We start from the raw sequence: 27,806 nt of genomic DNA, 5'->3' as shown, positions 1-27,806 counted from the left end.
AGTTACACCCCAGTAATTCCTCACCTGGACAAACACATATTCGTCCTGCACCACCAGGGAATTGGGGTCGATGTAGCCGGGGAAGGGTTTCCCTTTGTTGGCGTCCGTGCAGTTCTGAAGCTTACAGGTGACATAGAGAGCCTCTGAGAGAGAGACAGTGAGAGAGAGAGAGAGAGAGAGAGAGGGAGAGAAATCCACCAAGACCATTCTGAACGCTGGCTAATGAGGATACAGTACATGCAGTGTCACAGAATTCACTCCTAAATAAAATGAATTGAATATTATTAAAATTTCATGAGACCTCAATGAATTGACTGTCCTAGGTATATTTAATATATGTTATATATATATTTCCATAAATATATATTCTCATATATATTTCTATGTCTTTATAAATGTTGATTAACTTAACTGTTGCTTACATGTAATCCAAGAACAACGTGTAACCGTATACATTTACTATAAGTGGTGTTATACATAATCTCCGCCTGCATATCAGGTAGAGTGTACTGCTGCACTTAAGATGCAAATGCACAGCTATCACTGACAGTCATCAATAAAACAGAGAAAGGATGGCGGAGAGAGCCTGTTTTTTTTTTTCTCTCTCTCTCTCTCTTTCCCGGCTCAGTTGCAGGGCAGTAGGCCGAGATATAGCCTGTCCGTGTGTGTTAGTCTTGGTTAACTGCACATCTTCCTCCGCTGTCAGCGACAGATCAATACTGATGGTGTGGGGTATGGCCTTAGAAACTTCTGGTGGCCTGACTTTGTGTCATTCTATTTCCAGCTAAAGCAAGACTGCTGATGTGTGCATGTGTGTGTGTGTGTGTGTGTGTGTGTAAGTGTCACAAGTAGGTGCGATATGAAAGCTGTTGGTATGAATTTCTGTGGAAGTATAATTCTGTATCTGAACGCTGTGTGTGAGCTCAGGTCATTGCGAAACCTTCCTGTCAATCTTTTTCCAGCGATAACGGTGATGTGTAAAAACATATTTAATAACAAATGCCTCAGATAACGGAAAATTCCAGAAAGAAGGTTAGCTCAGTTAGCCAAATAAAAGCCAACAGTATCCATTAAGAATGTTCCAGACGTGTTCTACAGTTGTTCGATTTTGACGTTCGGACAGTCCTGGAACTTTTCACGTCAGCCACCTGGCTGAGTTATTCTGGTTTGTTGAGTAACCCCCCGACTGTAGTTTTTGATTTCCAAAAGAAATCAGAAAAGAAATCTGAAAAACCTTCGGGTGAGTGAAATGTGTGGGTGCATGATGAAACTACTTACGCCCTTCTGAAATGCTGGTCTCCAGGTGTATCAAACCTGGCTCTTTGTCTAAACCCATCTTCGACCTACATGTTGGACACACACACACACACACACACACACACACACACACACACACACACACACACACACACACACACGCACAAAGACCAACCAACACCATTTCTGAATCAGCATCAGGTATATAAAATGCATTCATTTTCATCTTCAACAAACGTCAGCGTGCCCCGTTTATCCTTCCAGTGAATACGGGAAAGAATTCAAGTTCCCATTCCCGGAAGTACGTACAGACAGAAACCACCGACTCCTCCACTTCTTCTTTAAAACCCTTATCTATTACTCCAGGAGCTGGTGAAGTGGATTTTTAACTGGAAGGAAGTACCTCACACCACCCTGTACTATTCAAGGCCATCTGCATCGGTGGAGTTTACTGGTGCTGACAGAAGCTACCGCTACATCCTGGCATCATTAAAAAAAGAGAGACTCATTCATTTGCTTCTTAAGAACGCCCACGGGCGTAACCGTGTGCATAGCTCTCACTCTCTCGCTCTCTCTCTCTCTCTCTCTCTCTCTCTCCTCCTTTCCCTTCTCTCTTTTTCTCTCTCTTTATCTCTCTCTCTCCCTCTTAGTTAAAGAGGAAAAAATCATTATAGCATGAAATATTGATTAAAAAGACTACAGAATCATAAAGAACTGCTCGAGCAAGACACACACACACACACACACACACACACACACACACACACATACATAACATGCAAACTCCAATGGAGACGACCTCTACCTCCAGTCTTCATTAAAGCTGTTACTGGAAGTATCAATGATTTCCCTTAGACAACGTCAGGGTGTACTATAGACCTGACCTACTTTTTTAGACGGATTGTTACGTATAAAGATAACCCACAGAGACTCTGAAATAGTGTTTTGTGTGTGTGTGTGTGTGTGTTACCTACAGAGATTGTGGAGGAACAGAGAGATAGTGTTTTGTGTGTGTGTGAGGGGGGGAGAGAGAGAGAGAGAGAGAGAGTGAGTGAAAATACTTGTTAAAACAGATGAGAAGCATAGCAAGGTATTTGACCCATCCTGTTTCCTGTTAACCACCCCATCTTTAAAAATTTAAGCCAGATTCATTAAGCAGGAACCGTGCCCAAAGGACATAAAAATTTTCTGTCCTTTTTTCATCCAAAAGTACTGCGTTATTTTTAGAGAAGTAATACCAACACTCTATGCTTTCATACACAGGTGAGCTGTTTCCTCATCCACAATGATCTGTGCATTAAGAGGGCTGGACCTCACTCTCAAAATCTGTGATATTTTGAGTTCTTCAAATTTAAAGGTTATTATTATTATCTTTATTTTATCTATTTGCAAACACAGCACAGTCACACATTTCTGTACATTTACTGGAGGAATTCCTCACTAAGGAGCAGATCATCTGAACTGAACTGTTGCTCTAAAATAAGCCGCCGGAATAAAAATGTCACCAATACACCAACAGAGAAAAGCCTCAAGACTTCAACTCTGAATGTAGCTTCTGGCCCCAGTTCAGCTGTTCCTACAGAAGTGTGTCTACATGACCAAATCAGTCACAGAATGTGTGTCTATATTACCAGATCAGTCACGTAATGAGTATCTACATGACCAAATCAGTCACAGAATGCGTGTCTATATTACCAAATCAGTCACAGAATGTGTGTCTATATGATCAAATCAGTCACAGAATATGTGTCTACATGACCAAATCAGTCACATAATGTGTGTCTACATGACCAACTCAGCCACAGAATGTGTGTCTATATGACCAGATCAGTCACAGAATGCGTGTCTATATGACCAAATCAGTCACATAATGTGTGTCTACACGACCAAATCAGTCACAGAATGTGTGTCCACATGACCAATTCAGCCACAGAATGTGTGTCCACATTGCCGAATCAGTCACAGAATGTGTGTCCATATGATCAGATCAGTCACAGAATGTGTGTCCATATGATCAGATCAGTCACAGAATGTGTGTCCATATGATCAGATCAGTCACGTAATGAGTATCTACATGACCAGATCAGTCACAGAATGCGTGTCTATATGACCAAATCAGTCACAGAATGTGTGTCTACATGACCAAATCAGTCACAGAATGTGTGTACCAACGACCAGATCAGTCACAGATTGTGTATCCATATGACCAGATCAGTCACATAATGAGTATCTACATGACCAGATCAGTCACAGAATGTGTGTCTATATGACCAAATCAGTCACAGAATGTGTGTCTATATGACCAAATCAGTCACATAATGTGTGTACCAATGACCAGATCAGTCACAGAATGTGTGTCTATATGACCAGATCAGTCACAGAATGTGTGTCCATATGACCAGATCAGTCACATAATGAGTATCTACATGACCAGATCAGTCACAGAATGTGTGTCTATATGACCAAATCAGTCACAGAATGTGTGTCTACATGACCAAATCAGTCACAGAATGTGTGTCCATATGACCAGATCAGTCACATAATGAGTATCTACATGACCAGATCAGTCACAGAATGCGTGTCTATATGACCAAATCAGTCACAGAATGTGTGTCTACATGACCAAATCAGTCACAGAATGTGTGTCTATATGACCAACTCAGTCCCAGTATATGTCTATATGACTGGACTTGATTGTTTCAGTCTGTCAGACACTGTAACTGGCCATAGCTGGGGACACTGGAAGGCAAGACCCTGGAGACTGTCCAGAGTGAAAGATGGTTGCAGCAAATCGAGGAATCCTTGTTTTGTTCTTAATGTGTTTCACTTATTGCTTAAAATGGCCAAACTATACTTTTGATGGATTTTATGCAAAAAATCGCAGATTTGAGCATTTTTAGATTTGATATAATTGAGGCGTTTTAGAGACTAAAAACCTATCTCTCATCAAGCCGCTTTGCATGCGTAAAAGCAAGTTTACAATTTTCCAAGCAATAAATGAAAACTGTAATAGTTGTTTCCTCTTTCATAACAGGAATCGGTGAGAAATTGAAAATAAGGGTAACACTTTACAATAGGACTACACTTATAAAGGGTTTGTGAATGGTTTATAATTAGTGTATTAATTAGGTTGTGAACACTTTACAAATTATTAATAAGCTGTTATAACACATTAGATAAAAAGCGCAGCAGTGACCTGTTGCTTGCCAAATAGTGATACCATATTTATCTGTACTGTTAAGCCTCCGATCTCATTGGTTACTTAGTTTACTTCATCTTCTCCATCAGCCAACCTGTCAGCCTTGTCAGATATTTGTTAATAAGTTAACCATCTAACCACCATCAGCATATCTTAATTGTCAAGAAGTTTCATTTGGCATATCAAATTACTGCATATCAAATTTTCATAACACATTAACAGATTCGTACGCTAAGGATTTGGCAACATTGTTTACCTTGAGATCTTGAGCATGCTATCAGTAGCCATCCTCATTATTATCACAGGTGTTGATATAACATATGCTATCATATTAAAGTGGCATATTGTGATGTGTGTTTCCCATTGTGCCTAGCAGACGTCTATGTGTATCACCATGTAGTCTTTGTGTTGTGTTGTTAATTCTTTGTGATAGTGTAATGTTATCCGTGTACCGTAAATGTCATTGTCTGCATGAATGATGTACTTTCCTCCTACCACGTCAGCCATTTAAGTGTGTTACTTCCTGGTTTGTGCTGTTGCAAAATGAAAGGTGGGTTGCCAAAAGATCAAAGATCAAAGAGATAACCCAGCAACTCATTAATACACGGTGATGTGTTTTACACTACACAATAAGACTCCCTTTTGGCAGCTATAAATGTTAGTAACTCATAAAGAAAGGGTCATAAAAATGAGATGAAGCTGACAGTTTAACATGCTCACTGATAAAGGGACAACATAAAGGAAGCTAAGCAACTAGCAAGATCTGAGATTTAACAGAACAGATAGCTAAAACATGCAGCAGTAACTTGAGCCTGCCAAATAGTGAACCCGCATTGATGTATGAACACTGTGTTATAACTTGTTTATAATTGTTTATTAATGATATATAAAGTGTTTATGACCTAAGTAACAACCAAATTATAAACGATTTATAAATCCTTTATAAGGGTAGTCTTACTGAAAAGTGGTACCAAAAAAATTATATTATATTGTTAAATATACTTATATGTACAGCTATATTTTTTTTATGATAAAGATAAGTGTGATCTGTTCTACGTCTTCTCATTTATGATTCAACAAAATCAAAACTCTTCACAGTTCACACTGTGCTTGTTGTGTTGTTTCTAATTGATAAGGTGAAGACAGCAAGCAGACGTCCCGCTCATCTTTAATAAACTCGGCTAACGATGACAACGTTGTTTGTTGCTAACCAAATTCGGTAACAAGCATTAACGACTGCATTCATTAAACAGATACACATCATTTAGAAGCAAACACTTTTGGAAATCTGATTTCGGCAGGCTAAAAAAAAAAAAAAAAAGATCCCAACAGGAATGAATTTCATGATCTGCGACCCATGATGGATTGTATGAATTGTTTAACGCTCATACAGCAAACTCTACAGGAGGCTCAAGTGATCAATACTGAGAACGAAGGGGAATCTCGCCCTTACCAGTAAAATCGATTTGGGGCTACTCTCTCATGCACCAGCTGCCACCGTCTTCCGAATTCTACCGAACTGTAGAGCTGTGGAGAAAAAAAAAAAGAGACTTAGAAGATTATCATTTCGAATGGAAATATACAATGTCTTCTCCACCTAATATACTGAGCCCATCATTCAACTATAAGAATATCGGTTTCCTATTTTTGGAAATATGCTCCAGCTCTTCGAACATAGACTTCACAAAAAAAAGAAAAGAAAAAAAACACCATTCGGACGAATTATGAACCAATCAGTTAGTTCACCCTTGCAACAGTAACTCAACCGAACTGTATCGCGTCGTGATTGATTCGGGGGAGCCAAATGCAAGCGACATCACACGGTGAAAAGTATGCTTTTGTGCGTGATAGGTCTGTGTCAAACTGTCCTGCTGTGCGGTAATTAATCAGCTAGACGTGCATTTTCAACGTTTCAACATTTCAGTGAACGTCTATGAGAAAGATAGAAGAAACACGTCAAGGCCTGTTGCTTACCAGCCATTGGAAAACGTGTTATGTTACTTACTAGGCACAAGAGGGCAATCACTGTTTTTGAAAGATCCCGACAGCAAATTGAAAATAAATAAATAAATAAATAAAAAATTTTTAGAATGGTCCAAGGTTTCCAGAAGTTATACTTTTGTTTGACTTTGAGACCAGCATGCTGTGGATTCCAGGGCAAAGATTAGACTTGGATAAGCTTTTTTGCTGTGTTTTAAAACTACATGTGTTTTAGAAGTTGAAGTTTAGTCTCAGATGGCTTAGCCAAACAGCCAGATTCAGCTCAGTGGGGGGTTTTAACAGTCCCTCTTCACAAGCCAGTGCATCAGAGAGACAGAGAGAGAGAGAGATGCTGAAAAATCCTCATGGCTTCATTCCTCAGTTCCATATTACAGGAGCTGGGTATGGAGGCGTGAGGTTGTTTTTAGAAACAGAACAGAACAGAACAGAACAGAAACAGAACAGGATCAAACAGAACAACAGAACAGAACAGAAACAGAACAGGATCAAACAGAACAACAGAACAGAACAGAATAGAACAGAACAGGATCAAACAGAACAGAACAGAACATAGCAAGGCCAAACAGAACCAAAAAACAAAAAAAAAACTGAACAGAACAAAACCAATTAGAGTAGAGTGGAACAGAATAGAATACATCAGTCATCAAATGTGACAGCTGCAAGTTCAAAAATGAGCCCATAAACAATCCATCTTAAGTCTCCAGTCGTCTTACATGGGGGTGAAAAAGCCCCAAAAAAAACAAAGCAAAGCCGTGTTGTGCCCAGATGGTGGTCAGCATGTGTAGGCCACAGTGAGGGTAAAAGGATGAGAAAGTATCTGCTCTCTCTCTCTCTCTCTCTCTCTCTCTCTCTCTCTCTCTCTCTCTCTCTCTCCTCAGAGCGGCTCTGACTAAATGTCCTCAAGGCTCTGGAGTTTGTCCCCTGTGTTCTTGCCATGAGGGCACTCAAAGTGAACCTCTCTTTCAGAGGCAGAGTGCATTTTCCCCTCAGGTTAGATGTAATCAGAGCCGCTATATAGCAATATGAAATGTGAAATATGACTGCAGATGCCTCTTGTATAACCATCCGTTTACAGCAGTATTTCTAGATTACTTTTTTTTTTTTTTTTTGGTCTGTTTGTTTTTGTTTTTGTTTTTGTTTTTTACTTAAAAGCGTTTCGCGAGTAATCCTCGTTTAGAATGTTTAACACGAATGTGCTAGAGTTGTGTTTACATTTTGGAGCTGAAATTGAGAAACTGTTGTCAAAGGCATAACAAAACTGGGAACATCTGAGAGGGAAAAAAAAAGAAAAAGAAAAAGTCAAATAACAATATTTTTGTTAGAGAAAATCTGTCAACAGCAATAAACAATTCATTTATTTGTTTTTATAGATTTGGACAACCATTAAATTAGATTTATGAATCTGTTTTGTTTATGTTAGTTTTTCGGTTTACATCTTGAGCAGCCATGCATCACATGCAAACACTTCTCAATTAAGCAACAACTGGGCGATAACACTGTTTGTTAGTGTTTATTTAATCTTAATTGTGGTTCAGTGATGCTCTAACAAAGGTGAGGTCAATGTTAATTTCAGGCAAAAAGAAACTATCTGTGCTCTCATTTTAAGTTTAATCATTCCAGTTTAATTGCATTGTTGTTGTTGTTGTTGTTTTTGTTTTAAACGCAGATATGATGTCTCCCTGGATAGGTGATTTTCCTCGGTTTTCCTCACAGAACGGGCGTAGTCTGTGTAATGATGTATAAATAGATGCATTAAATCAAAACACTGGTATTTCAATCATTCATACTGAGTGGTCAGTCGATGAGATACATGTAATAGTGGTGTGTATGCTGCATTTATATTAGGGGAGCGACGTTTGAGCAACGTCCGAGCAACGATTTCGATGCAAAAGAATATCTGAACATTTGAACATATTTCTGAGAGGATGTGTTTGCACCTCTTTGGAATATCACGCCTTGCGCCACGAAATTAGGACCGTCTCGGAGCGGTCCCCGAGAAGACGACTTAGGGGGAATTGCAGTTTTATGGCAATGGGTTCGCCCAGTCACCAGATCTCAATCCAGTTGACCATCTGCGGAATGTGCCGGAACAAGCTATCAAGAGTTATGATCCCTCTCCAGTCAATTTGTAACTATAAGAGTCAACTAAGCATGGGCCAGAACTCTTTATGGGAAATCCCTAACACCCTGTTACATCCTCCCCTCGAACAATGGACGCAAGATTGCACTGCCAGCAAACGGAAGAGTAATTCTTGTATAGGTTGTTGTACCTCATAAAGAGATCACTCAGGGTAAAATTTAAAAAAAAAAAAAGGGGGGGGGGGGGATTTGACTGGAACACGACTTTCGAACAATTAACCTGTCGTTGACTTCTGAGCTACGCTGTAGCTTTTTCTAGACTAAACATGCAGAGGACAGAGAGAGAGAGAGAGAGAGAGAGAGAGAGAAAGAGAGCCATGCTAAAGTCACATTCTGAGAAGGGAAAAAAAAAAAACTTTGAGATGATGTGTAGCACACCTCCTTTGGATAGAGAAAAGCCTTTCATTTTTTATGAGGTCTAAAACATTAGCCCAAAATGGCCATCTACTGCTAGGAAAGGCATTTTATTAATGGTAATTCCCTGCGACGACTCAAACCCCATAAATACCCCTAACTGCTGACTCGGGGCAGACTAGATTACGGCTGCTATTATATTTTTTACCTTTTTCATAGATAATTGCCAATTTCGGACATATTCTAGATAGAACAGAACATCACGTAGAAACTTGTATAATTTTTTATTTTATAATACATGAGTGGATTTCCATAATTTGTAAAAGATCTAAAAATTTGCTATATTTAGCCTCGTAAATGTAATTAACCATTTTTCCCCTCTTTTCCTGCAATGGCCTTTCTTTCGTTCTTTCATTTCTGCTGCTTTCTTTAGAGTTTTCTTCACGATTCACATGAAATGATATGTTTATTTGTCACTGAAATAGGTAGAAGACAAAATCCTTATGCATCTGATGATGAACAAAGTTCCTCAGTGTCACTGACGGCTGCTCAGTCTCTAATGAGTGTAACGGGTTTTAACTGTTCGTTCACAAGACATCTCTCTCTCTCTCTCTCTCTCTCTCTCTCTGTCTCTCTATCTCTCTCTCTCTTTCTCTCTCTCTCCCTCTGTCTCCCTTTCTCTCTCTCTCTCCCTCTCTCTCTCTCTGTCTCTGTCTCTCTCTCTCTCTGTCTCTCTGTCTCTCTCCCTCGGTCTCTCTCTCTCTCTCTCTCTGTGTCTGTATCTGTCTCTCTCTCTGTCTCTATCTCTCTCTCTCTCTCTCTCTCTCTCTCTCTGAAAAAAGATCTCAGTAAATTTTTAAATTTTAAGGAAAATCCCTTTTTTTTTTTTTCTCGCATAAACTCAACTTCAAACCTATGCCCAAATATACGTCCAAAAAAAAAAAGTCGAGTTCATTCGCAAAAGAAAAGAAAAAGAAAAAAAAAACCTGAACCGAATCCCCTTATCATTCCGAGTGTTTGAACTTCACTTTCGAGGTTTTACCGTACTATCTGGTTCGCTTTGCAGCGGTCAGGGGTCGTGGTCTGACCTTCTGGTCGTGGCTGTAGGCGAGGATCCAATCCTCTTGCTCGGGGTGAAAGAGCAAGCTGAGGATGTAGAAGCTGAGGCGATATTTCTGATAGGTCGCGCCCTCGTCCGAACTGATGAGCAAACTGCTCTCCACCTCCGGGTCCGTCAGCAACATGATCTGAGTTCAAAAAAGAGAAGAAGAAAAAAAAAAAGAGAAAGAGAAAGAGAAAGAGCAGAGGGACCTTCGTTAAACGCTCCTGGGGTTTGAAGGAAAAGATCCCCCGAGGGGTAATTTAAGCAAAACTTTAGAGGAGGGTTTTTTTTTTGAGAAGGTATAAACTTAACCTTAAACTTCTCCTTTACTTTTTTACTGCGTGTTGAACTTCTTCAGTAGACTTAACCCGTAATCAGTGTGAGCTTAGGCTACATGTGACTTTCAATCCCTTTTTTATTCCATACACACAGGGACATCACGCTGACAACGCTTCAGGCATCAGGTTAGTACTTAACTTCCACACTGAGGCCTATATGCACCTTTAAAGTTTGTACCTACTTTTTTTAGGGTATTTCTGTGTGTGTGTGTGTGTGTGCACATACATCTATCTCTATAACTGTGGATATATGTCTTGACAGATAGATAGATACATAGATAGATAGAGGGTTATGTATATGGCATATTATTAGCTTTTTTTATTGTTGAAAACTGTAACTGCTTATAGCACTGAACACGGCAAAAATACATCTTGAAACATCTTCTTTTTTTTTTTTTTTAATACTCATACACCTCATACTAATTACTACAAACAGGGCCTCGTCTGACAGGTAGATATTTAGACGTAGACTGCTGTTCATGTGAGTGTGAAAAGTAACACCAGTGAGACTCAAAGCTCAGCATGTCCAGAAAAAGATCTAAGCCTTAATCATGTGATCTCCAAAAAAAAGGAAAATCTGTTTCAAAAAAAGGAGCTTACCTCATTTGAACTGTGTCTGTTCTTATACTTCTGACAGACATCTGTATATTCTAACTCACAATGCATTACAAGTATGACATATGTGGATTTACTGCTGAAAATCTGGGAAATGAGGGAAATAACATATTTATAGTAATGTACTTCTTTTTTCCGCTCACAATCCACAGACAACAGATACAGAAGCTTTACAAGTTCAGCAAAAGAAAATGCCAATTATGGAATTATCTTCTTCATGAAGAAATTAAGTAGTTACCTTTGTTTGGTTTTAAACCATTTATAGTAAGGATAGACAGGCTGTAATCCACTGGACTGCAAAACAGTGTAACTTATTATTAGGTGTTAATGAATGTCTTTAAACTTGTTAAAAGTTCATCTATCATTGATATGATATCTCAATTTGTAATTCCTGAAACGCTTGGCTAGATGTTATCACAGATGAACCTGTGATGGACTTTTCCAGAACCGAAGGTTTTGAAGCAAGAGTGTGTTAGGCTCATTCACTGGATTAGTCAAGCAATCCAGCCCCCCCCCCCGACTATGCCCACCCCCCCACCCCTCAATCCACTTCTCCACTCTTCTGTTTTTCCTCCCTTGTTCAGTCAGGCCGATAACTCTGAATTTCCCATGAGCTTTGTTCTTCTCTTAGACATTTACCTTTTTTTTTGTGATTGCACCAAGTTTGCAGAAAGGAAAAAAAAAAAAAAAAAATCAACCGATATAATCTGCCCAAATGTAATTGAATCAGTAGACCTGAACAGTTACAAAAGCTTATCACTGGCAACAGTGTGTGTGTGTGTGTGTGTGTGTGTGCGCATGTGTGTGTGCGCTTGTGTGCATGATCAGGTGCATCTGAATGTGAACCCCCCCCCCCCCCCCCCCACACACACACACACACACACACACACACACACACACACACACACACCTCCTCCACCCCCAATTTCTGTTTTTCATTTTCGTTGCATGTTTGTGTCTTATGGGAGTCCGACTTGACGTGAGAGGGGAAGACAGAAACAGTGCTCCATTGTATTGCGTACTCTTTGCAACCTTAAAAAGTTCATTTAGTGCCGGTTTTTAAAAGCTTTGAGTGTAAGAACTGCATGAAATGTTAAGAGGGCAAGAAGCCCTTCGGTATGTATGTGACTCATTACAGAAAAAGCCTATCGGTCACACAGCACACTCCTCCCCCCCCCTACAAGACTAGCAATCAGCTGGAAATGAGACCACCTGTGGTAAATAAGACTTCATCAGCAAAGCCTTTTTCTTTCTCTCTCCTTTTTTTTTTTTTTTTTATCTTGCCTGTGGACTGAGGTAGCGTACGCTTTTTATATTTATGTCATAGCTCACGACCAGACCAAAGCCATCTCGCACAACGTGAGGATAAAGAGAGAAAGAAAGAAAGAAAGAAAGAAAGAAAGAAAGACAGAAAGAAAGAAAGAAACTTCGTCATGATGTGGTACGTGGCATGACATCTTCTTTTGAAACACATTATGTATTACTGAACATGCTCAAAGGTTGGGTGTAGGCCTAAGTGTGTTGCGATGTTTAAGGCATACAGCATTCCCACGCTTTCCAATTACGGCGTGCGGGATTTGTTCACGTGGCAGACATTCTTATCCAGAGTGGGAAGGCGTGTTCCATGTGAGCTGAAGAACAACGTCCGTAATGACTACCATCACGTTTCATAACCAAGATCTGCATATTCAGCGTTACCATACATGTAGAACAATATGAATGCTGTCAAACGCATGTTTTACCGTCCTACCTAAAAATTCACCTATACATTGCTTGCAATCTCCTCAGTTTAAGAGTTTCCCATATTTCATTTTCCACTCTCCTGTCTAAAGCTATGACAGCTTCATGTAAGACTGCCTTGTCCTCTTTACATACCACACCAGTATGAGCAATTCTATTCACTTTGGAATTGGTTTCCATTTTAATCCAGTGTTTGATTTATTCCCAAAGCAACAGCATTATAAAGTGGATCAGGACTGTTCAGCTTGCTGGGCAATTTGTCAAGGCAGACATGGTAATACTAACCAATGGCCAGAACCCAGAATGCAAGTTCATCAATCATCGTTGCCCGGGCAACGGACGTGACCAACATTCTGTCTGTATTCCAATCAGAACTCTCAGCTCAATCTCCCCTGCTGCGACTTTATTACAATACTAAAAGCAAGCAATTACAAGACAATGGCTAGTGCTTATAAACCAACGATGGGTCATTTATTTGTCAACAATTTGCCTTTTTATATATCTTTGTATGCCAGTTTTAAGCACCCATACTCTTTCATGTTTAATACAAAGTGATGTTAAATAAAAAAAAAAACCATCTCTTTGTATAAACTTCTGGAAAATGAGGGCTCGCGGGTCGTTGACAAGACTTTGGCAAGAGCGTACGGACACAACAAAGAAAATTCAGCCAGACAGAACAGTCGGGGTTTTTGAAAAGAAAATAACGATAAAAGCTTTTCTTTTTTGTCTGTCTTTTTTTTTCTTCTTCCACTCCCTCGGTACTTCTCGTCCGTTCCTGCGGGAGGTACGCCGGTATTCGATTAAGGCCCGCACGTTGAGCTCTCCTCTGCTGACTGAACAGCTCTCACTGTAGTGACATGAACAGTTAAGGAGTGACTTTCCTACGCGTGGATGTGACTGGGAGGGGGGGGGGGCTATAGAAAACAAGTTATGGTGGATGTTGGTAACAGGGGAGCTTGTCGGTTTGATTAGATCTGGCGTTGACCTTCGCGCGGTGTCAAGGTCACAAAACAGTGGGACGGTCTGAATGACTGACGGCAGAGAAAACAGGAGCTGCGCTAATGGCTCACGGTGAGATATGATAAGGGTCTGAAAAGTGCCGCGCAAAGTGAATATCCTACGCATGCGACTTTGCTGATCTTCAATATACGCGATTTTCTTGTCCTGAGACGCGTTTTCTCGCACTGTTCATTGTCTCCTATTAAGAGGCTACATTTAAATAAGTCGCTAACTACTGTGTTGTTAAATACCTTCAGGTTTTCCTTGATTAAGTATGTTAAACAGCACAATTTATTCTAAGAATGAATGAACACTAATCAGTAGATAAATACATCTTCACAGAGTCATAGCACACCGCTTGTACTAGAAGGGAAAGTAATAATGTACCACTTCACCTCACACAACATGCAAACTCCAGCGCAACTCCCCTGACCCCAAAAACTTCTCCAGTCGATAATTACTTCAATTCACACACTTTAACTTTGGCACTCGGCTTAGCTCTTAGTATTGTTCACTCGGTCTTGCTTTAACATGCCTCTCTCTCTCTCTCTCTCTCTCTCCCTCTGTATGTGTGTGTGTGTGTGCGCGCCTGTACAGAATCACTATCAGTGATTCTAAATTATGAGGCCATGGAGGTTGAAAATGACAAAGGTTAATTAAGCGTTTGCTCTCAGTCAGTCTGGCTGCAGGACCGAGAGGAGAGTGTGGTAGGAATACTTGAGTCCGTGCCTCTCCGCAGTAAATAGCCTGTGAGAGAATATTAATGAAATTAGCCACATGTTTTCTCTCTCGGCCAAACTAATTGGACTGACTCATTTCTGTAAATCTTCGTTATAATACGCCAGGAGACGGTCTTGGCGAATACTTATGACCTCTTTTCTTTTCTTTTTTTTTTTTCTTTTTGTTTTTTTTCCCCTCCAACGTTTCACCTGTCTTTAAAGCCATTCAACCCCATTGCTTTTAGCGTAATTATCCGTTTTTCCTTACGCAAATATTCCCGTCGGCAGTTATCGGATCGGTGCTTCGTCAAATGTAAACGACTGCCGCGAACGCGTTCGTCGATGATTCGCAATAAAGGCCTCTGCCAGTCTCAGGACTACGTTATCCAAAGTGTCTGTCTTTTTCTCTTTCGTTTAGGGAGCGATTAAAAAAAAAAAAAAAAAAAAAAGAGCTAACAAGTTATGACATGCTCATGCTGGCTTTCAATATTTGAGCGATTTTTTTTTTTTTCGAAAATATTGCTTTAATTTTCTTTTTTTTCTTTTTCTTTTTTTTTTTTTTTCTACGGGCACCTTACCCTGTAAGTAAAGAAGGTCAGGGAGGTGAGAGAGAGAGGGAGAGAAGGCGCAAAAAAAAAAAAAAAGCCTAGCAAAGACAAAGAAATCAATTACTGCATACGAATCTATTTTCCTAACTAGGCCCAAAATATGCATTTTGCTTTGCCGCCTTTGGGTTCTTGTTAGTTATTCTACTGCGGTTAAGGCCTCCGTATTGCTTTTTTTAACCAAGGCCATCTAGGCGTTGCAAGGACCGGGGCCAATTAGAAGGAAGTGCTGCGCTGGCCCCCCGTACGTGCGTTCAATGCGTTTTCAAACATCTGAGACTCTGAATTTAAGGTCACTGTGGGAGAAGAAAAGACATTGAAATGACTCACACATCTATTCTAAAGACAAAAGAGCTTTGTATGTTTTTGTTCCGTTTGCATGTGCGAATTTGTGTGCCTGTGTGTGTGTGCGCGTGGGTGGGTGTGGGTATGGGTGTATGTGTGCGCGCGTGTTTGTGTGTGTGTGTGTTTCTGCACGCACGTGTGTGTGTGTGTGTGTGTGTGTACGCGCATGTGCATGCTCCTAATACGCATTCATCTCTCATTTTCTTGCGCACACACTGTTTAGGAATTCTGCAAAGCTTAATCCTACAAACAATTAAGTAACTTTAGTTTTTACTCAATATCTTTTAATCGGGGCAATAATTCATTAGTTCATAAACCTGGATTGAAGTGGGCAGAAAAACACACACACACACACACACACAAAAACGAGATAGCTACCCTCTAGTGGCTGAAATAAAAACTACATAACAGCCAACAACAAACAGACAAACGCTGTCAACCGTCCCAGGCTAAATCTCAATAGTAGCACCATTGTATTCCCTTAGGTCATTCACATAGATGGAGTCAACTGTTCCTCCTGTCACAGCTATAGACATGATTCCGGAATGTTTGACGATAATCATTCCAGTGGGTTGCCAAGAGACAACCTCAAACCACCTTGACTGACATTCTAATTCACATGAAATGTCATGCCATACTGATAGGACGAGACTAGGGACATCTGGTAGATAAGCCTCTTTCTCATTCAAAAGAGCAGACTTACAAAACGTTAATTGTTAAAAGTCTGAATAAAATGTTAACAAATGCTACCTTTAGTTCTTTAGTCTATGTGATGCAGAAGGCTGTGTAAGGGTGTATATTTGCATCTGTGTGTGTGTGTGTGTGTGTGTGTGTGTGTGTGTGGGTGGGTGTGTGTCCTCTCGTCTACGCCGCTGACTGAACACTGTAGCGAAATGTTAATGTTTGATGCCAGGGCCTCCAGTGCTGCTACACCAGTTTGTCTAATGTCCTTTAACTTTCTCATCTGCTATTCTCTTTGTGTGCAACCACCCCTGCATCTCTCTCTCTCTCTCTCTCTCTCTCTCTCTCTCCCCCTCGCTCTGATGTTCTCTCTCTCTCTCTCTCCTTCGTCTCCCACCTTGTTCCCTCTCTCCCAAAAGAACAGATACGATGTTCCTCTCCCCTGAAAGATCAACCATGTGTTACAAGGTGATTAGACCAGAAATGGCAGAGACATGATTTTTACAACCATGGCACAAGAACGTGTGTGTGTGTGTGTGTGTGTGTGTGCGTGCGTGTGTGTGTAGGGGAGGGAGGGGAGGCTGGGGCGCTTTCACTGCTTGTAAGCAGCGGTCCAGCTCGTGTCAGAAGAAGACAGAGAGTGCTTAATTGAGGCCATGGGGGGGTGGGGGGGTGGGGTTGGGGGTAACGGCCAGTGATGGAGGGAAGACGGGCAGACGGACGGAGAGAAGTCTTCAGAAGAGACGAGTAAATGTCAGGTGTGAACCTGAGTCAAACAAAGCAAAGGGCTCGTCTCACCGCGAACGAGTGAGGGAGTGAGTGAGAGAGAGAGAGTGAGAAGTGAGGAGAGAGAGAGAAAGGAGAGGAACGCTAACAAGCTAAGATTTGACAGCCCAGAGCGATCTGGGAAAGCTAGCCAGAGGAAACATTTTGCCATATTGGATGCAGTCGCAAGTTAGCAAATAAACATTAAATCGATTTACACGAGAAAGCTCAGATCTTACCAGAAGACACCAGTGTTAACTCAATAAAGCTATCGAATCAACAGCTAGCGTATCAACCAAATTTTATTTTTTTATTTCATTTTCAGCTCTTCGATGACTACAGAACACATTAATAAAGTTTTTCTTTCACTCCGTAATGATCACGCTGTGTAACCCTGTCATCTTGATCAGACAGTGATATCCCTGTTTCAGACAGAATGAGAAAATTATTTCCACGAATCATTTCATAAAATATACTCTAATTTGATCCGTGCTGACAAAACACAGACAGCCGCTTCATGCAAATAATTGGATTAATCATTAATTTCCAATGTGAATGTTTTGGAGTGTGGTTGTCTTTTCTGGTGAAACTAATGACCTCATATTTCCTTCACCCTTCTTCATCAGGTACATCCGAAGCTTGAACTTCATCATTAGACACGAGTGCCGTTACTTGATATCTGAAGAAGCATTTGAAGTTGAGGCTAATTGACTAGCTCCCAGACGTTCGCTGAGGGCTGCGCCCGGCTGGACTGGATAAATAGGAGAATGTTTCTCATTCTCTTCGCCGGTAATTGGAAGGCCGTCTGGATGCTAAGGCGAACGCAAACATTTCGTGGCAGAGAGCTAACAGGTCTGAAATGTGATAAGTCGACGACTCTTCGTGCATTCATGCTGCTTGTTTTCGGTGAAAGCAACAAACATTAAAATGATCATTGTGAAGCAAAAAAAAAAAAGGAAACTCTTTTGAATTATGATTCCCGTGTATATTTGCAGCGTGAGAATGTCTGACAGTCATGATTAAATGATTACATACAGATATTAAAAATGAAAAAACCAAACCATAAATAAATAAAAGGAAAAAAAAAACTTTTTTTTTTGGGAATGTGAACGTCAGCTAAAATGATGTCACTCTACGCGTTTAACACACTACAGATGTACGTTCATTCTCTCTCTCCGTCTCAGTCATCCCTTCTTTTTCTGTGTCTGTCCCCCTCTCTCTCTCTCTCTCTGTCTTTCCCTACAGTTGTCTCTCTGTCCCTCTGTCTGTTGATCCTCTCTCTCTCTCCCTCCCTCTTTCTCACCCTCCCCTCTGTCTCTCTCTGTCTGTCTGTCTCTTTCTCTCTCACACACACACTCTCTCTCTCTCTCATTCCACATTGCAGGCATTTGGAGGTAGTGCCTAAGGGTTGACAGATGTTAAGGTTTTTTTTTTTTTTCTCTCCCGTTAGCTTGTTCACTTGCTTTGGCATTGCCACCAATGCTTCCTCAGGATCGCCTGTCTTCTTGCTCCTGGTTTCATTGTCTCCGTTAAACTAAAACACATCTTCTCCTAACTACTGTTAAAATATGCACACCTCTTAGACAAAATCCACAAGTCTGAGAAATGTCATGATCACATTCTCCATCTCCATAAAAAAAAGAATAGAAAAGAAACCAAACATTACAAGATCACTTCAGCCTGACTGAAACAATTTTCATATGCGTTCATCGGCACATATGTCCATATGTATAATTACACGTACATGTTAGTTTTTCTCCTTATAAGGTCATGGTTGCCACAGTAGATTTCTTAATGATTGCTTATGGCTTCAATGCTTTATGACATCATGAATGAATAGAATCAACATCTCACATCAACAGTGACGACAAACTGCACTGCAAAGGATTATGTATGCTGTACATGAGTATAATACGACTCAATGTAATGGGACTAAAATAGTAAGTTTGTATCATGTGCAACACTAATATAAAATAATCACCGTTGTTGAACATTTTGACCAATCAAACTGATTCCTCTGCTAGAGTGAGGGCCAAAACTTTGGGACATTAAAATGAACCTAAATATTTTGTTTTCCTCTAAAACAAAGCTGGCTGCATAATGATTTTGGGGGGGTTTCGGTTTACTGCTGCCATCGTAAAGTTGCGGCTAGTCTTGATTTTGTTGTTTGTCTTTTTCAGAACCGTTTCGTAAGCCGTTTATGGGCGGCTGTACATTCATTTTCCACTTTAAAAGTGTCTTTGTTCTCAGCGATGGAGTGTGTGAATGGAAGGCTTTGAACATAAAAGTAGGAGGTGCAATTCCTGCTCGAGACAAAACTATATTCCGCCCCCCCCCACTGTTTACTGTAATCTGAGATGTATGAAGCACTAATCATTTCCGAACGGTCATGACACACACACACACACACATTAAAACTCGCACATACACACACACACACACACAAACACAAACACACACACACACACACACACAGGCGTTTCAGTATCATTGGGGTTTCCTCATGTTATGAGGACCTGTTTGATGCTTTTAAAAATTATTCACACAACATGGTTCCTCTGTATGGCACTGATGTTCATCTCAATCTTATTCATTTTAAATTTTTTTTTTATGGCCTACTTTTAATTTGAAAGCTGTGAAAACAATATTTCAAACGTCCCATGAAACCAGACACATACAGTCGTATGGAGACAAACACTCGGACCAGTTTCAGCTTAATGGAATCCCATTAAATGTACAATAATTCAGTGTTTCTTATAGCTACGACACTAGAGTATGGAGAGACTGGAACAGGTCTGTTCTGCATGGTTGGCTTTACTGCCTAAAGGATCAAAATAAAAATCAAATTCACACACACACACACACACACACACACACACACTGATCAGCTTACTTCCAAGGCCTCATGAGATGGTATGTGTGTCTGTGTGTCTGTTACAATTCCCATGTGAACACACTTGAAAAGAATGTACTAGACTATGTGAGTTCTGTTAGCTTTTTTTTTTTTTTTTTTTTTTTCCTCGGCTCTCACAAAAGAAACATCCAATCCAGGTCCTGAGGGACTGCTGTGTCTGCAGGTTCCTCTATGGGCCGACTCTCATTCAAGCTGCTCACCAAGGCTTTGAAAACTAGGTGAGAACACTTTGAAGCTAATCAGGCCCTTATGTGCTGGGATGCACTGACAATGGCAAAGCATGCAGGCCCCACACAAATGACACTGAGCATGCTCAGTTCTCAGCCATTCACTGATTGGATAATACCCATACAGAAATTTACATTCTTGTCCTATACAACTGGTATGACTATGTCCACATTCTTCAGTTTCGATATATTTAACTTGTCCAGAGTATTTGGAACAATGCGTCACTGGTCACTGCTTCAATTCTAGGGGATCTAGAAGATTGCTGAGTGTAGTAATACACTGTAAAAAAATTACGTTCTGTATTACTGAGGGAAACGAAAACTGGACATGGAGTTCATCTTCATTTCAAGGCCCTAATTAACCAAGAGAAAATGATCCTCGTGGTTATCAGAGTCTTACACAGAAAAAAGCAAGAAAAAGAGAAAAAGGAGAGAGAAGGTGTGAGAGAGAAAAAGAGAGCGAGAGAGAGAGAGAGAACGAGTGAAAAGAGAAGGAAAGAGAGAGTGAAATGGCTGTAAATTGAACAGGAGGGACATTCTCACAAGAGCAGGTGCGTGTGCCTAAGGGGTGTTTTGGAGATTCCGTACCTGCCTCTATGCCCGTGGAAGTCGTCTAACGCCAGACTGACATTTTAAGTCACCATTAGAATTACAGAGAAAATTGCCGAAGAGAACATGGTCATTAAGTCTGTTCCCTTAGGGAGTGAAACTGCTCTATACTGTGCGTCGGTAGGTCCCCTAGTATAGTTCCTACAGGGGGTAACAAGCTATACAAAACATTATCACCGTGGAAACCCTGATTCAAACATAAACCACAGAGAAAACACGGCGAAAACAAATTACATTGAAAACCGCTGTCTAAACAGTTTTTTTTTTAATGAAAACAACACGTTTCAATTAGGAGGAAAAGGCTGTATTCACTAAAACAACGGTCCTGATAAATGAAACATAGTTTGAAACACGTTTCTGTGTGATGTATGAGCCGTCTCCTTTAGGGAGGTGCTGCGTAATGGCATTTTAAAACCGCCTCTAACCGAGGAGTCCTGATTGTCCAATCAGAATGAACTAAATGATTGGGCTGCATCAGAAATCATCTTGATTGACAAGTGCCAGTATCCTATCAGCCTGTGCCTCCGCTGAGCTGTATCTCAGTATTTCAGTTTTGTCATTACAACAGTGCTTTGTGGTTTGATTGAATGTGAGCCTCAGTCAGACAAATTCTGTCTTCATTAGAAGGCCATAATTAATAAGGGCTAAATGAGTTGACTAGATTGGACTCTAGCAAAAGTAGAGAGAAAGAGGGAGAGAAAGAGAGAGAGAGAGAGAGAGAGAGAGAGAGAATTTCAGGGAATGCTGGGACTAATGATTCTCACTGTCACTTGTGCTGTAGACAGTCTAGTCGTAAATATGAAACTTGTGTCTGTCTTTGATTAAAACGCTGTGAATTTATGAATCCCTTTTTCAGGCCGTCTATAATTCATTAACCCCAGAGAGAAACCCCAGACTTATCCATATTAATGATGAGTGTTTTCCTTTGAATGCTCCTAAATTTCTTAGCGGAGATTACTCAGAATCGAAGTCATTAAATCCTTTCTGTGTCCTGATAGCTGAAGATTTGAGGGGCTTGCAGACAGTAAATATCGTGAACGTATACATTTTTCATGGAAGCTAAGAAACATAGCGGGGGGAACAGTAGTGTCTCAGAGCACGGCGTTTTGTAGTGAATAACACAAAAGCGTTACAATATTCAAATGATCAGCTTCTTTATGCCTCTCCAACGGCGAGGCCATAACTCACTCTGCTGGAGAACGAATGAAAACACACGCCTTTATATGGAAGGTTTGCAAGCATATTTACTCACGTCCTCCATTGGGACCACGGTGACTCTTGCGTGTGCACAACATCATCTCATTTCTTGTAGGAGTTTAAAATATCAAAGCCTACCACCTCAGTAATATGAGAACATATTGCAACCACGTGTGCTGACATCACCTGTATCGCAATAGCGTAAATAATTGTTTGTCAGAAACGAGGATTCTGTTTAGAAAGTAGGTGCAAGAAAAAAAAAACAAAAAGTCTTACCTTTCTTTTGTTGTTTGGACTCACATACAAGTAGCTGAGTATTGTTTTCAAACCCACTTTCTCATTGAGCTTCTCATAGGTGGTTCCGTAGTCCGTCGACCTGAAATTTAATCGGATGACTTGATGAGGATTTGATGAATTAGCTGTAGCAATTAAAGTGCTCCTGTGATCCCTCAACAGTCGTGCCCCCCTCCACACACACAGACACACACACACACACACACATCCCCACCTTTCTTGAAGGAGATGTGTTTGCATGCATGTGAGTGGTTCAGTTCAGTTCAGTTCAGTTCAGTTCAGTTCTGTCAGTGGGGATCATGCTTCGCTTCCTTCCTCTGCTCATGCTTAAAATATTGGCTATAACCACCGGGACGACAGGGTGAAAACCACAACGAGTGTTTGTGAGTTCGTTTCGTCCCAGTATGTCGACATGAATTTTTAAAATGACATATTGCAGAGATGTACTGCTTACATGTACGTCTACGGCAGTGATCACACGTTCTTTGTGTTTAGAGACAATCCCGTACAGTTTGACGTTTGTTCATGTTTCTGATGTTGGTAGGCATCCTATATGATGTAAAATTTAGAACTGGTAACTGTAAACGTAATTTTTTTTTTTTTTGGTAATACGGAACTAAAACTGAACAATGTCAAACAGGGGTTAGGCTGTTCTAGCAGAAGCGCCTCATAAGTGTATTTAAATTTATTCATTTTGCCAACAGCCTTATCTAGAGAGAACTACAATTATTACTTTCTGTGTCAGTGATCAGAAGCCTTTGGATCAACCTGGGGGTTAAGTGCCTTGCTCAGGGACAGGTTTGGCAATGAACCGTCAAACCGGGGATTCGAACCGCCAACCCTCCGGCTACCAAGATCGCTTCGTTCAACCATACTCCATTACCGCCACAAGTGACAGCTCACATAAAGTGGGAGTCACAGATCCATTTGAGCCTCTGTAATTGTATAATTATTCATTTGACAGCGGGTACTAGCCTACCTTACATTCCTTTTTTTTTTTTTGCTATGTCTAAGGTTGGAGAATGTGTACATTGCCCTGACTTGAGATTTGACACCGTGGTAATTGGCTGTCTCTGAAACTGACTGCAACTCCATCATGCTCACTGGCATTCACACAAAATGCCAACTTTTAATTACGTAGGGCTAAAATAAAAAAATTAATGATAAAATACTGAAAGAATGCAAAGTAGTTTGAGCAAAGGACGTCATTTCAAAAGTTTTTTCAAAAAAACGAGAAAGATGGCGCGGTTGAATGGAATATGACATGTGTAGCCGTATCTTATCCAGGGGAGTTTCGCTAATTCCCACACGTAAGTTTGACAACCATGTAGTTTTTTGAAAAAGAACATCTTATGTACAGTACAGAGCACTGTACACGTGCAATATTCATGCAATTCAAGTGTTGTACGAAAGTGCCGATTGTCTGTTTACATTGTCTAAAGTACGGAAGGGTGCAGATACGCCGTGGGTGAAAAGCACTGAGCTTGAATCTACACCTGAAGTAACCGTGATCAAATATTTACTGGGTACGGCCAAAGTACTAATGTGAAATGTGTGTTCTTTACAGACGTCTGACATTTCAGATGTCTGAAAGATTTAACGGGTTTGCCGGGATGTCATCTCTAATCTGCTTCTGAACGACGCGGCGCACATTCATTAAGAGTTTTCCGCGGTCATGCTCTCCATTTCACGCAGACCGCAAAGATAGGAGAATTCACTCCGCTAGCACATGCAGACTTCATTGAAAATGTCCGTTGTTGTTTTGACGCAACCAGGCACGCTGAAATAATTCGACTAAAAAAAAAACGTTCGAAACCACAGCTCACCTGGGCTACGCGCTTTTAAGTAGCGAACTTTTTTGGAATTTGAAGTTGTTCTGGAATTGTGATCTCTCTGCTTTTTTGGCACTTCCAGCTTAAAGAGCCTCCGATGAGTGACATCAGAACTGCTTTGGGAATTTTCGCTGTCCTATTCCGATTTTCCGTGCCAATAAAATATGGCACTTAAACTGAGCGCTCCGGGCTAATTGGACGTGATTCACGGCTGTCACACAGTCGCTAAGAGGGGGTCATTGACACGTGGACGGAGGAACAATGACATCATCTCTCTATTGATCAGCTACTCATAGCCACTAAACGAAGCATATGATTCAACGTCCCCTTCCTCTTACTTCTATGATGTTTCAGTGATTTTCTGTACATTCCCATGAAATTATCCCAAATCACATAAAGGAAGCTGACGGGGAGAAAGGGTAGTTCATGGAACAAGAAAAATGAGCATGACCAAAAGGTAACCCACAGTTCAATCAGGATCCAATTACCCATCAAGCTCTTTGTGAAAAACGTTTGACCTGATCTTATCAATACGACAAAATTGTTCTATTTTTCTGTGTTCCGAAGTCAGGTTTGATAATGACAGGAAACATAGAGTGGATACACTTCTTTGCTCCTGGCCTTGTCCGTCTGTGTGTGTGTGTGTGTGTGTGTGTGTGTGTGTGTTTTGTATATATGCACACTGGCTTTTTTTTTTTCTTACAACTCTCCCTCAATCAGTTATTGACTGAAGTTGGTGAAGTAGACACTGAATTACTGGTACTTTTAATCAGTCAATAATGATTATAGCTACAATTCATAATAACATAGTCACTTTCATTTTGTCTACACAGCATTCCAGCCTGAGGAGATCAATGACTCACTCTTTAAGCTAGAAAAGTGCACAATGTTCTAAAACGCCGCATATAAATCCAGTTCAAATTGGATAAAAGTGTTCTAATTTATTTCTGACAGACTAGGGGATATGAGACAAGCATATAAGGCTGTTTTGCACAAAAACAAAGATGTGATAGGCGGTAAAGAGGTAAAAAAAAAAAAAAGGTAAATATGTGATTTACTGACAATCCAATTTTCAAATCTCGCACGTCCAGTATGACTGGCTTCTGTATCTCCCAATCGGCAGCTGATTCATCAACCTTTGTCGTGTGCATGTGTAATGAAGGGTTGCTAATCACATTACTAAGAAGCAAAAGTAAACACTAAACAGCCGAGCCCCCTACGCAAGCCGGGTGGCGGCTTAGCCACCAGTTCCAAATTAATTTACGTGCGCGTGGCAGCGATCCACCACTAAGGGACTTATCCCAGCAGGCTGTTATCGCTATGGCGATTCCGATGGCTGCTCTCCATTCCGGAATTCTCGCGGCAAGAGAGAAAAAAAAAAAAAAAAAAGCTCACATTCTGTGGGTTCTAAATGGCTATCCCCCCCACCCTAAACTTTAATTGACACAGGACTTCGCTATTCGCTCTTTGTCTAATCGGCTGTGTTGTCTGAGGGTGTGGTGTTTGGAACAGTGTGAAAGGACAGTCCATTTTGGACAGACCATTAAGGGGGTAATGTACCCACATCTGTCTATTTATACCCCATCATTTTAGTTAAAGCCCCTTAGAGTCACATTCAATAGAGGATACTCTATGTGCGGTACAGTACATTTAACACATAGAGTTGTAAGTGGTTCGGATAACCTGCTGGCTGATGCTGGGTAAAGGCAATGGCTTTTTGATCTAATTTCAGAATTTGTATCCACTCCCTCAGACAATTTTTCATTTCCAATCAATGCCATCTCCAGTTTATCCGCGCGGGCATTAGACCGAGTTACGCGCCTGCTGGACAATGTCCTTACAACGTTTCATTGCCGCCATCAATCAATGAAATCAGACAGACTCATCTTCAGAATTTTGAAAATGAACGTCAAACGGCTTATACACGAACCCTGTTACTCACTGTAAAAGTCATAAAAATCAGAGATCATAACCCGGGGAGGTTTTCTTTGACGACACGTGTCAACCTTGTTGTGTCTGCAAATGCTTTTGTTTGTTTTTGTTTGTTTGTTCGTTTATATGCATGTTTGTCTGTGTTTTGAGGTTCCGGCCAGCCGTCTCTGCGGTCAGTCCAAGAGGCCAAGAAGATGTATTGTTCACCTTCTTAATGACTAAGGGCAAAAACGAAGAGCGGAGAATAATGAGAGTCTAGACGTAAATGACCCAAGGTCACAACCAAAGTCAGCAATGCTAATGCGAGATGTGAGGTGAATTCGCTGTTTTCTCAGGGCAAGCACGTTTCATCTACCAAGCCGTTTCTTATTAGAGCTATAAAACGTACAATTTTTTTTTTTTTTGGATTAAAAGCACTTTTATCACTTTCTCTCGTAAACAAGACATAAAATTATTGATAGCCACCAGCTTTTGAACTGGGAGGAAAACACAAGTTGTTGTTTTTTTTTGTTTTGTTTTGTTTTTTTTTAGTAGCAAAGAGAAGGACGTGTCCTTACCTCCACAACGAGCTTTCCGTGGCGCTACCCAGGTTGAAGTCATACAGTTTGGTCAGCATGAGGATGACCTGTAAAATAGGCAGATATAACATACCATTACTCCCGTCATTTTTTTTTCAATGTTATGATCTTTTCTCATGTTTTTTTATTTGAAAAGGTATAGAATTAACAACAACATGCGATAAGTCAATAACTCATTGCCCTAGAAGTGCCAGCCGTAGGATAGGAATCAAAAGCACTAGCGAGTGAGTTAAAGGGCCTGAAGCCATAGCCCGACTGTCAGGGCATCTTTTGTGGCAGTGAAGTTTACCCATGTTGACAGTTTCAGGAGGCTCCTCTCCACTATATACCCACTGTCCAGCCATCAGAGCCCTTATGACTTACTGCTGACCGTACAGGATGAGCAAAACAGGGGCCCTGTTTAAACCTTGCGTTAGATCCGATTTTTGGTAATTCCGATTCACAAGCGGACAGCTCTAAAGTACGTCCGTTTTATACTTGGCTTTAGAATCCGTCTCCACGCGTGTCTCGAGTGACCACTCGCGGTCGGAACTCGCTTCCCCGCTCTATATGCCAATAAGCGCATACGTCATTTCAGTTTGCGAAGATCTCAGAGTCCAACGCGTCCCCTTCAGCGGGACAGAAGGACAGTCGGTCTCCTAGCACCCAATGTCCAGTTCCATGCACAAGGGACGGCTTACTCTATCCCTACCGGACTTGTTATTTGCATCCTTGTTTTTTTCTTGTACGCGTTTTTAAGATGTTTCCAATGATTTTCCGTCGGCCTTGCTGCCATGTCAGACTGTAGCCGTTCCCCTCCATTTGTTTTGAGATCTCTTCATAAATCGCCCGCTTTCGACATGCTTTGTCTAGTTTACGCCGCTCTGATTGTTCGGCCCAAATAGAAATCAGACAGCGAGCGTCCCGTGTGGTCCATCCACGACAATCCATTTCGCTTGTTCTTCTTTGCCTCCTCTTTGTCGAACCAAAAGTTTTGAAAGGCATTCGGCTCTTGTTATTTATCCCTGTTGTAGCACACCTTAATGTGTCATCGTTGTCGCGTGAATGAGCGCGTACTTCCACGTACGCCGAGGACATCCGTTGAGTAGGCGGTCGTTCACGGTGGCCGAAATCACATTCGCGTTTTCACTGCTAAAAGAATGTGGTCATATACGGCCCAGACCACCTCCGAATGTGGTCTGAGCGATTGGATCTCAATGTGATGTCAATGCGTCTTGGGTGCATGTACACCCGCACTTCAGAGCTGGCCACTTGCGATCGGATCACCAAAATCACATCTAATGCAAGGTCTAAACAGGGCCAGGGTGAGGTCTAGTGGGTTTACTGTTGTATTTGTGCACTGTAATTGATAAAGCATTGGTAAA

The 27,806-nt window shown here is 40.9% G+C and overlaps 1 protein-coding gene across 1 annotated transcript in view; it reads right to left on the bottom strand.

Moving 5' to 3' along the window:
- The window catches only part of sorcs1 (sortilin-related VPS10 domain containing receptor 1), a 126,978-nt gene that overhangs the window by 29,102 nt on the left and 70,070 nt on the right, over positions 1–27,806 (bottom strand). Inside the window, exons 2-7 of the mRNA XM_030778928.1 lie at positions 26,422–26,489; positions 22,083–22,182; positions 10,039–10,197; positions 5,910–5,983; positions 1,279–1,343; positions 25–143 (exon numbers count right to left, since the gene is read on the bottom strand). Of these exons, the coding sequence (XP_030634788.1) occupies positions 25–143; positions 1,279–1,343; positions 5,910–5,983; positions 10,039–10,197; positions 22,083–22,182; positions 26,422–26,489 (585 nt within the window). The remainder of the gene's footprint in view (positions 1–24; positions 144–1,278; positions 1,344–5,909; positions 5,984–10,038; positions 10,198–22,082; positions 22,183–26,421; positions 26,490–27,806) is intronic.

Source organism: Chanos chanos, chromosome 7, assembly GCF_902362185.1.
Source record: "Chanos chanos chromosome 7, fChaCha1.1, whole genome shotgun sequence".
Lineage (NCBI taxonomy): Eukaryota > Metazoa > Chordata > Actinopteri > Gonorynchiformes > Chanidae > Chanos > Chanos chanos.
Note: the sequence above shows the minus strand (reverse complement) of the source record. Positions and strands in the feature narration are given on the sequence as shown.